This window comes from Temnothorax americanus, unplaced genomic scaffold, assembly GCF_048541705.1.
Source record: "Temnothorax americanus isolate GAGA-0224 unplaced genomic scaffold, ASM4854170v1 Scaffold8, whole genome shotgun sequence".
Classification (NCBI taxonomy): Eukaryota; Metazoa; Arthropoda; class Insecta; order Hymenoptera; family Formicidae; genus Temnothorax; species Temnothorax americanus.
The window spans coordinates 6,003,946-6,016,290 of NW_027509802.1; the positions used below are offsets into that span (position 1 = coordinate 6,003,946).

At 34.4% G+C, this 12,345-nt stretch overlaps 1 protein-coding gene across 6 annotated transcripts in view; it reads right to left on the reverse strand.

Moving 5' to 3' along the window:
- Positions 1 to 4,138: 4,138 nt before the first annotated feature.
- The window catches only part of Syt20 (synaptotagmin 20), a 20,821-nt gene continuing 12,614 nt past the window's right edge, over positions 4,139 to 12,345 (reverse strand). For all 6 annotated transcript variants that reach the window (XM_077423715.1, XM_077423711.1, XM_077423716.1 and 3 more), the window contains one exon: positions 4,139 to 4,604. In XM_077423715.1, coding sequence (XP_077279841.1) covers positions 4,401 to 4,604 — 204 coding nt within the window. In that variant the 3' untranslated portion in view covers positions 4,139 to 4,400. The remainder of the gene's footprint in view (positions 4,605 to 12,345) is intronic.

Genomic DNA, 12,345 nt, shown 5'->3' on the forward strand with positions numbered 1-12,345 from the left:
AATGATGACTTTCAGAATCAGGCTAGGATTCACAGAAATACTTATCGCATAGATTCCAAGACTTAGGCGACAGTACCATGAAAAATGACTAGAGCATGCGACAAGCAACAGAAGACCTGCTTATACCTGCAACAAAACGGCCCGGAGGCCACTTGCGACAGCAAAAATATGCACCAAAAGCAGGAGCGACAAACACAGACACCTGATTCTACTTACTCGAGAGAGAGAGAGAGAGAGAGAGAGAGAGAGAGAGAGAGAGAGAGAGAGAGAGAGAGAGAGAGAGAGAGAGAGAGAGAGAGAGAGAGAGAGAGAGAGACTATTTGCGTGTTTTAATACACATGTTCTCCGGGGCAAAGCCCGGCGGGGCATGCTAGTATATATTATATAGATATACTTCCCATGAAAATATCATAATATGTATCTCTGTTCATGTAGGGTAAAAATGAATGAAATTTTTATGGTACACGTCTATGACATCGAGAATTGCAATTACGGTTTGTTAAGATTTTCTGTTTATATATTTTTTCAATTTTTTAATGATTTATTTAAATAATATCAAGTACAAAAATGGGACAAAATTGCGATTTTTATGCTTTTTCTGTCCCAATGATAATACCATATGTTGTTTATGAATAATTTCTGAGATTAGCTCTACATTGTTTAATCAAGAAAACAAAATTATACTACATATAGCTATAGCGACATAAATCTTTAAGTGCCCGTCTACAATATGTGTTTTAAGCCTTAAGCCCTAAGAAATTGACCAATCACAGTCAATTATTCTCCTCAAATTCAACTGTGATTGAACATTTTCTTAAGGCTTAGGGCTTAAAACATCTATTGTAGATGGTATTTTGCAATATATATTTGAAAATAACCTACAAACGACATTTTCAAATATATTTATTGCTACAAGAATATTTATTAACACTTCCAGTAGGTATCAGTTAGCGTCTAGCGAACATTCTTTTTTAAAATTAAAAATTATAAAAAAATAAAACCGATTTAAAAAAAAAGCTCTAAAAAGTATGAATTAATACTTTTAAAAATTCTTTTCAATTTTTTGAAGTTGGCGCCAAATTAATAACTACTAAATTAATTTGGTGCCGACTAAAAAAATTGAAAGAAATTCTTAAAAGTATTGTTTCATCATACTTTTTAGTTTTTTTATTTAAAAAAAATTAATTTTATACGTTTTTAGTGCTTTTATTCAATTAATATAAATAAAAAATAATAATTCATTAGTTGCTTGTGTAATTATTATTGTATATTTCCTTACTGCTCCGCATCTAGATGTTCTAATCTAACACGATATTTTATGTAAACCTTTCTAAAGGATTGCTCTATAGGACTGTGAAAACCGCATCCAAATCCGTTCAATAGTTTCAGAGAAAATCGTGGACATCAAGAGACACGGTAGTGTTTTGCGCCAAATACGCGCGGAGCGATATCCACGTACATACATACTCACCGAATTGAGAACCTTCTTTTTGAAGTTGGTTAAATAATTCACATACATACTCATCGAATTGAGAACCTTCTTTTTGAAGTCGGTTAAATAAAAAAGTATAAGGCCAGTCATATTAGACATCGAACCTTTCATGCAATTACTCTTTTCAGGTTGCAACCACCATGAATTGCTTTGATTTAAGGTGTTGTAATTGGAATTAATTTTGCTTTGCATAATTAATGCGCATTAAAAAGTTATTAACAATATTATCAACAAAAAACGCAATTTTTTTATGTTTTCTCAAATATCTCAAAAACTAAGCAAGATAGGGTAACTAACTATACGTACTTTTTTTGTACAGCGTAAAATTATCTACAATAATGATCTGAACAACATTTATCGTCAAGTCAGTCGTTTAGCTTGCATGTGCCGTCAAAGTCCGAGACTCGGATCTCGAAAACCTTCGATTTCATCGTTTTTTTGATGTTGCGTCGGTGTTTTTTTTCAGTCATTTAAAATGGAATTAAAAATTCCCCAAAAATCACACATCATCTGAGAACTACAAAGAATACTTTTCAGGGTGTAACCGATTTTTTTAGACCCTTTTTCTTTAGTTTGTAGCTATAAAGCAAAAAATTTTGATTTTTTGGACTACTCTTAGTTTTTTGCTGTTTTCAGACTTTAGAATTTATTTGAGACGAATTTTATTGTATGCATCTTGTTGTGGACAAAATTTACAACAAAAAAGGACCCTTGTATTTTCTTCGTACGACGAACGCTGATTTTTTTATTGACGCGCAAAGTTATCGAATATTGCGCATAGGTCGGATAAAGCTTGTTTTACACTAAAATAATTATTTTTTATTAAAATTTACGTAATTTTTTGCATTATTATTGAACCATATTGCAAAGCCGTTTTCAACACATTCTCTCATGTTTACTTATTTATTAACAAATTGTTTATTTAAAAATTATTATAAACAATTAAAAAAACATGTTATAATTGTTGTACTCGTCGTCTCATATCAACTCGAAAAATGTTTTTAAATAATTTATTCATATTATTTATAACATTTTTTTATTCAAACATACAGACAGTGCATCTTTTGACTATTTTCCACACCACCTCTGAGGTAAAGTCAATGGTGCGTTTTTTTCCTTAAAAAAAAAAAACCCCGAATTTACTGAAAACGTACGACTTTTTGACGATCTTGAGGCAAATGTTAATATTCATCAACATCTGCGTGTTGGATAATTTTAGTATCCAAGGAATGTCAAAATAATTATCACATAGAAAGAACATATATTCAATGCTTGTGGATTAGGCCTACTGGAAAAATCACAAAAAACGCACCATTGGCTCAGAGATGGTGCGAAAAATAGTCAAAAGATGCACTGTGTATGTTTGAATAAAAATGTTATAAATAACATAAATAAATTTTTTAAAAACATTTTTTGAGTTAAAGTAAGACGACGAGTACAACAAATATAACATGTTTTTTTAATTGTTTATAATAATTTTTAAATAAACAATTTGTTAATAAATAAGTAAACATGAAAGAATGTGTTGAAAACGGCTTTGCAATATGGTTTAATAATAATGCGAAAAATTACGTAAATTTTAATAAAAAATAATTATTTTGGTGTAAAACAAGCGTTATCCGACCTGTACGCAATATTGGATAACTTTGCGCGTCAATAAAAAAATCAGCGTTTGTCGTACGGAAAAAATACAAGGGTCCTTTTTTGTTGCAAATTTTGTCCACAACAAGATGCATACAATAAAATTTGTCTCAAATAAATTCTAAGGCCTGAAAACAGCGAAAAATTAAGAGTAGTCCAAAAAATCAAAATTTTTTGCTTACATAGCTACAAACTAAAGAAAAAAGGTCTAAAAAATCGGTTACACCCTGAAAAGTATTCTTTGTAGTTCTCAGATGATGTGTAATTTTTTGGGAATTTTTAATTCCATTTTAAATGACTGAAAAAAATCACCGACGCAACATCAAAAAACAATAAAATCGAGGGTTTTCGAGATCCGAGTCTCGGAATTTGACGGCGCGTGCAAGCTAAACGACTGACTTGACGATAAATGTTGTTCAGATCATTATTGTAGATAATTTTACGCTGTACAAAAAAAGTACGTATAGTTAGTTACCCTATCTTACTTAGTTTTTGAGATATTTGAGAAAACATAAAAAAAATTGCGTTTTTTGTTGATAATATTGTTAATAACTTTTTAATGCGCATTAATTATGCAAAGCAAAATTAATCACATTTACAGCACCTTAAACAAAGCGATTCATGGTTGTTGCAACCTGAAAAGAGTGATTGGAAGGTTACCCCCTTAAATTAGTCTAATATGACTGACCTATATATTAAGTAGCAATCTTTAGGATAAAACATTAAACAATTAAAGTTTTAATATAAAGGTATTTTTTAATTTCTATACGTATAAAATATTGCTATATTTTATACAATTTTTATTTAGTTTTATTTTCGACATATAAGATAAAATTATTTTGATCTTTTTAAAGGATCATCCTTTAAAATGGATCATAAAATTAAGCAGAATTTTTATCATAAAAAATTAAAGCAAAAAATCTAATTAAAAAATGCAAAAAATTGCGAAACATTGCAAGATAGTTTATGATGTCATAATTGCTTCATCATTAATAATCATCATAATATTAGTAATTGTTAATTTATTATTTCGTTTTTATTATAATCCTGGAGTAGAGACTTAAATAAAATTTAACAAAATAATCTTTTATAAAATAAGTTGCACAAAATAATCTTTGGTCGTTATGTAGGTAAATATGTCTATTAATAATACTAATAAAATTATAAAATAAATATAAGATCACGCGTGACATTTTGCAATTGCAATATGGTGCATAAAAGTTGCCGCAAAATTATAATTATTTTTCATATAACATATATATACATATTATTTCAAAGTGTGCCAGACGGTAACAAGTTTCCTTGGATTTTGGAGCACTGAAAACCAATGTAGCCTCTCCGTCGAACCTCTTACACCTTTTCCAAGAGCCACTTTACCGATAAAAGTATCGGTAGATCTTTTGAATGAACTGATAGATTCTTCGCTATCACTCGCGTCGGCGGTATTGGCAGCTAGTCCTTCCGGTAAAATCTAAAATTATTAATGACAGCAAAACGCGATTTTCTCGTATTATTGTTTCTACAAAAGCTATTCTTATTCTATTTATAATCTAGAATAGATATTAAAAGGAGGTTCTACAGATAATAGATGTATCTAAAAATTGGAAAAAAAAAACTTCATGGACGTATAAAGTGAGATGCGAGAAAAGTGCTCAAAAAATTTTAGCATCGGTTATCGTGTAAAAATTTGCAAAAATTAATTTTGAAATCACAGTTTTAACATGAGCTCTTATCCCTGGTAACCATATCCGATAGAAAATGATTAAAAACGGCAATATCTGTATCGTTTTTAATCGTATCTTATCGGTTCTATCGTTGCATATTTAGAAGACAGATAAAACATTAATCGAATCGAATCGGTTTCTATCGTTTTAGGTCCGAATAAGAAAATAACTATACAAATTTTATAGTTATGAATCGTTTTCTATATGTACAATTATTGCCCATCTGAATCAATCGTATATACACGATATAATATGTATTGTTATTTATGGTATGATTTTACCGTATGCATTAATACGGATATATAAGAATAAAATGATAGACATCTTATCGATATTTATATGACTTAACCGAACCGATACATCTATCGTTTCTTATCAGGATTTTCTAACATACAACTTATCATCTTCTTTATGGCAGCAAATCGGTTCGTTTTCTATCGTATATTAATGATATAAATTGAATCGTTTGAAAACCTTCTACTTTGTATATGTTTGTATAAAGTTAAAACGATAGACATCTCGTCAATATTTATACGATTTAACCGAACCGATACATCTATCGTTTCTTATCAGGATTTTCCGACATACAACTTATCATTTTCTGTACGGCAGCAAATCGGTTCGTTTTCTATCGTATATTAATGATATAAATTGAATCGTTTGAAAACCTTCTACTTTGCATATGTTTTTATAAGGTTAAAACGATAGACATCTCGTCGATGATATTTATACGACTTAACCGAACCGACACATCTATCGTTTCTTATCAGGATTTTCCGACATACAACTTATCATCTTCTGTACGGCAGCAAATCGGTTCGTTTTCTATCGTATATTAATGATATAAATTAAATCGTTTGAAAACCTTTTACTTTGCATATGTTTTTATAAGGTTAAAACGATAGACATCTCGTCGATATTTATACGACTTAACCGAACCGACACATCTATCGTTTCTTATCAGGATTTTCCGACACACAACTTATCATCTTCGAAAACAAAGTTCGTCGAAGTATTTTTATGTGTGTGTGTGTGCGTGCGTGCGTGCGTGCGTGCGTGCGTGCGTGCGTGCGTGCGTGCGTGCGTGCGTGCGTGCGTGCGTGCGTGCGTGCGTGCGTGCGTGCGTGCGTGCGTGCGTGCGTGCGTGCGTGCGTGCGTGTGTGATTTGTTATTAAGATTAAAATAATAAAATATTTTATTTGTATTTTAGTGCAATTTTAAATAAGACGTTTCTAATGTAAATGTTGTTTTTATTTCTCTAATAACCGTGAAAATTTTGGCCCTTGGCTTCCTGGTGCTGTTGTCGCAAAGGTGAAAGCTTAATTATTTCAAAAAAAATGCAGTTCTTTCTTTATCATAGAAAGATCTCTGATACGGTTTATTTTTCTTTTACACGGTTATAATCCGGTGGCATGCAGAGTAGCAAACATCTAAAGATGTTCTGACTGATATATAGCTGAGAAATTTCAAATTTTTCCAATTTTTTTCTGACAGGGCATCGTAAATAAACGGTTCACTATTAACCATATTAAAAAGACAATTATAGCTACTTTAATACCATTAAAAATTATAGAAACCGATGCACCACTAATAAGAAATTTAGGATGCAAGCCCATGTGTATTGTATCAAGAATTTTTTATAGAGTATCGTGAATAAACGAAACTTCAATTATGTTAAAAACTGATTGAGACCGATATAAAGGTAATAAGAAATTTCCGATAGAATCCCAAGTATTTTGCAACGTGAGTTTCTGATAAAATACCGTAAATAAATGATTCACTAATTATATTAAAAACGATAGAAACTGATATATAGCTGATAAGATATTTACGATAGGATTCCAAGTATTTTGTAACGTGAGTTTCTGATAGAGTACCGTAAATAAACGATTCATTAACCATATTAAAAACGATAGAAACTGATGTGCAGCTGAGAAGACATTTACGATAAGATTCCAAGTATTTTGTAACGTGAGTTTCTGATAGAATACCGTAAATAAATGATTCACTAATTATATTAAAAACGATAGAAACTGATATATAGCTGATAAGATATTTACGATAGGATTCCAAGTATTTTGTAACGTGAGTTTCTGATAGAGTACCGTAAATAAACGATTCACTAACCGTATTAAAAACGATAAGAAATTTTTTTATCGTTTTTTATCGGAGATGGTTACCAGGGATGGCAAAAGGGTTCCCGGAGACAGGAAACGAGATATTAATTATATGAAGGCAACCTACCAAAGATTCAAAAAACGGAGCTCTTATAGATCTTAATCTAAGCTTTTCAGAAATATCGAGAAAAACAAGGGTTATCGTGTAAAATTTTGTGATATTGGCTATTGAAACAGGCCATATCACAGTTCACGTAGCGTGCTTCGAATAACAAGGGAGATTTAACAACGTCGCAGCGACTGCACCTCACATAACCTTTTATCTGTCAATGATTTTTGGGCATTTTTCATTGGAAGAACAACTTTCTTTTTAGCAAATTTTCCTCTTTTGACACCACGCAAGACTCTATCCTTATTTCTCCATGAATTAGTCGGGCTTGGAGGAATCATTGTAAATTTATAAAAGTAAACGCAGTCACTGACTAGAAAGGACCACGCTCATATGAGCAGAACAGCGAAACTCAAGTTCGTGACGTTACCACATTTTCTCGCATGTATAAGAAGCCGGAGTCAAAGAAGCATTACACGATATTTTTAATTATTCCTCGCTTCGACTAATATGGGTATGATATAAGCTCTAACATCATCAAAATTTATGAAAATATTTTATGAATACTTAAAATTGATGAATTTGAAGATTTTCTTTTCATCTCTCGACTGACTAGAGAGTACCTGTAGAACCTCCTTAAATTAGTTGTGTTATATTTAAATCTGTTTAATAAATTATATATAAAAAGTGACGAATAAAATAATGGAAGTAAAAATAGAAGTAAGGAAGAAAGAGAAAAGAGGCGCAAGAAAAAGAAAAGCCGAATCGATGAAATTGGCAGTCAATCCAGTTCGAGCCGTTATCCCCAAAAGAACATTTCTTTTTCTGAGAAATAGTTAGCGTTAACGTATCGGAATTATACCTTAATTACATTAGTTAATTGCATGGATTCTCCTACTGTCTAAGAGAGAAGCGAGAAAACAAGTATCAAAGTATTTGTCACGTGTATGTTTAACGCTCTAATAGAATTATTAATAAAAATTATTTTGAAATATAACAGATTCAGAATCGACAAAGAAATGATTGACATAGTTTCATTTATCTCCTTAAATAAGTAATTCTCTCTCTCTCTCTCTCTCTCTCTCTCTCTCTCTCTCTCTCTCTCTCTCTTTCTCTCTCTCTCTCTCTCTCTCTCTCTCTCTCTCTCTCTCTCTTTCTCTCTCTCTTGAAATCTAACAGGTTCAGAATCGACAAAGATATGATTGACATAGTTTCATTTATCTCCTTGAATAAGTAATTCTCTAATAATTAAGTAATTTTCTAAATCCGAGAGCCCGTTCATTGCGGGTCATGATCTCATTGAGTTGTCTCTCTCATTGGGCAGGAGGACAGTGGCGGCGCGTACAGTTGTAAGACGTTGCTATCGTGCTATTGATGTGGATGAGTTCCAGGTTCATCTTCAGTCCTTAACTGAGAGTCCTGAGGTTACGGCTTGTGTTAATGCCACTCCTGACCAGTCGTCGTTATCTCAAGTTGATTAGATTCTGTTCTGTGCTCTCTGAATCTGTACTTAATACACTTAATGTGTTTGCACCAGAGCGTGTTGTTGTTATCAAAAAGCCCCCTGTGCGGTGGTTTACTGACGATCTCAGGTCTAGAATACGCACTCGAAATCAGATTTACAAGCGCGCTAAGCGGTCAGGTAGCATACTTGGCTATTCTGTATACAGGCAATATTGTAACCAGCTATACATGGATATTAAACGTGCCAAAAGTGAGTTTCAACTAAACTCTCTTAATACTATTATGGACCCTGCAAAACTTTGGAGAGAACTAGCACGGCTGGGCCTCGTAAAGTCTTCTTTAGTTTCTCCTTTACACTACTTTACGCCTAATCAATTGAATGCACACTACGTCTCTGTTTCTGATGCTTATTCGCCTTGTTTATTTGATGACTTTATTTCTGCTATTGCTCGTGTCCCTTGTCCGTCCCAACGTCCTGAATTTGTTTTTTCTGCGATTACGCCGCGCACGATCTTTGAGCTGATTTTTAAGAGACCACTTCATTCCTATGCGACAGGAGTGGATGGCATTTCTCTCTACATCTTGCGTTTGGCTTGGCCAGTCATTTTGTTGTACGTGTCTAACGGCTCTTTTCAATCGCTCACTAGAACTTTCCTTCTTTTCGTCGCAGTGGAAACGGGCGCTTATTCGCCTTCTTTCGAAAATCCGCATCCCATTATCTCCGTCAGACACGAGGCCGATAGCCAATCTGCCAGAGCTGTCCAAATTACTCAAACGTATTGTTGTTTCACAGATAAATGATTACCTTACTAGGCACAATTTCATTAGTATGAGACAGTCTGCCTTTGGTTCATGTCACAATACTCAATCTGCGCTACTGCGTGTCTGCGACGATATAAAGAAAGCGATTGACGGTGGGTTTATTACTATCATGATTTTCTTTGATTTCAGCAAGGCGTTCGACACAGAACCTCATCTTGGACTTCTGGTTAAACTCAAAGAGCTGGGTTTTTCAGATCCCACCCTTATCTGGATCTATTCTTATCTTACCGGTCGTTCTCAGGCTGTTGTTGATGATGAGGGTAACTTTTCCTCTTGGCTTTTTACGCTATGTGGGGTTCCTCAAGGCTCCGTACTTGGCCCACCTTTGTTCACTCTTTACATCAACGACATTGGGAGAGTCCTGATCTATTCCGAATACATGATATTTGCTGATGATATCCAGATCGTTCCTGTGCTCCGTCTGATCTCCTCCGTAACCTTTACCTGATCTTTAAAGATACAGGTGCTGTTTTCGATTATGCTATTGCCAATAGTTTGAAATTGAACCCTGTGAAATCCAAAGTCATTATTTTTGGTAGTGGAACAAATATCAATAATATTGATCTGGACTCATTGCCACCTATTATTGTCAATCATACGCCCTTTCCATATGTAAGGAAGGTGAGGAACCTTGGGAGTCTGTTTCGAATCCAATCTCTCTTGGAAAAAACATATCTCGCATGTCTCACAGAGAGTGCATCATGCGTTGTATAAACTGAAATTCAATATGAATTCCCTCTCCACAGAACTTAGAATCAGGCTGGTTACGTCTCTGGTGTTACCTCATTTGGACTATTGTTGCCTTATCTATCATGGCCTGAGCAAGGAACTTAATCTGAAGTTGCAGAGACTTGTAAATTGTTGCATCAGATTTATCTATAATTTGCGGGAAGACGAGCATATAACGCAATATCGTCTAGGATGGCTGTCTGTAGAGAATAGAAGACTATATTTTCTTGGTTGTCAGATCTATCGTATCATTTACATGGGCTCGCCAACCAATCTGAGTGAACTTTTCACCTCAATTAGCCCATCACTTAGAAGGTCAGATCGACTATAGTTAATTCTTCTTTGCAAACCTTTCATATTCCGGCCTTCAAAACGAAAATATATCGACATTCTTTTCAGATATCGGCCGTATATTTCTGGCATTCTCTCCCGAATAACATTACGTCTGCAAATACTATTCTTGCGTTCAAAAGTCTTCTTCGATCGTACCTGTTTTCATCTAAATTCACAGACTGAGTTTCTGCTACTCTTAGTACCTTTAGTCTTAGCTTCTTCCTTAACGTGAAATTATCTTGCGATATTAGTGTTTTCTTAAGTCAAATTCTGTTTAGATCATTCTTTGTTATCTTTTCCTAGTTTTAAGTTGCGTCATACTTTTGTTGCGTTAGTGTTTCTCTAGTTTTAGCTGCGTACAGTTTATATTAAGCTGTGTTTATACTTAAGTAGCGTGTTCTTTGTATTTTAGTTTATATTTTGTATTTTTATAGTACTTTGCTATCCTTGCCCTTTAGCTTTGCTTGGGCATAAATATACTGATCAATCTCTCTCTCTCTCTCTCTCTCTCTCTCTTTTTCTCTCTCTTTCTCTCTCTCTCTTCGACACAGTCTGCCATCTTCTACTGTTGACTAAACTCAGGCGGTTGGGGTTCTCTGATTCTGCCCTCGTGATGATTTTTTCTTACCTCACAGGTCGATCTCAGGCCGTTGTTGACCTTGAGGGTTTGTTCTCTCATTGGCTATCTGTCACTGCAGGGGTTCCGCAAGGTTCTGTTCTGGGCCCTCTCTTTTTCTCGTTATTCATAAACGACATTGGTGCCTTCCTCAGGTTCACGGAGCGCATTATATTTGCCGACGATACGCAGATCTATCGTAGGAGTCTCCTTAGCCAACTGAATGTTGCCTTGCAGCTTGTTGCTTATGATGTCGGAGTCATTTCAGAGTTTGCTGCGACCAATGGCTTGACACTCAATCTCAAGAAGTCTAAGGTCTTGATTCTAGATAGTAATAGTTGTGTTAAACATTTGAATCTCAGCGACCTACCCCTCATTTCAGTCAATGGCACTTCCATCCCATTCGTTACTGAGACACGTAACATCGGTGTCATTATGCGCTCCGACCTGTCCTGGGTAAGCCACGTTTCACACATTTCAAAGAAGGTACACTTCACACTGCATAAACTTAAATTTCATAAGAACTCCTTATCACTAAATCTACGCATAAAGCTTGTGACTACTTTGATCTGGCCACTCTTGGACTACTGCTCTCTGGTCTATAATGACTTGTCTGATGAGCTCAATACTAAACTTCAGCGACTTGTAAACTGTGCGATCCGTTTCATCTTCAACCTAAAGCGCGATGAACATATCACGCCCTATCGTCATCAACTGGGGTGGTTATCCGTCAAATCTCGACGCCTCTACTTTCTCGGTGTAGAAATGTTTAGGGTGTATCATGATTTGTCACCTAGCTATATATCCGAAATTTTCCTTGATCCCGACCCTTTAGCTAGGCGATCTTCACGACTAGCGCAACCGCAATATTTCTATGTTCCTTTCCATAGAACCGAAGCGTACCACAAGTCCTTTCATCTTGCCGGCGCTTATTTTTGGAACTCGCTTCCTAACGAAGTGATATCGGCAACGTATGTCGCCGGTTTTAAGAATAAGCTTCACAGCCATCTTTTCTCTCTCGAGCGTAGTACTGTTTAAGTCCCATTGCATCTGCCAGCTATGCATGATTGAATTTTGAGTGTCTGCTTATTTCCGTCTTGTTATATTAATTGTATTCTTTAGTTTTTAAGTTTGAGTGTCTGCTTATTTCCGTCTTGTTTTATACTCTTTAGTTTTTAAGCAACTTCCTTCATAATTTCACTTTCATGTTCATCTTTGTATTTTCATTTCTAGTTCTAGTATTATGTTACACTTTTACTTTTACTTTTGTATTCACTGTTTGTCTAAAGTCCAGACTA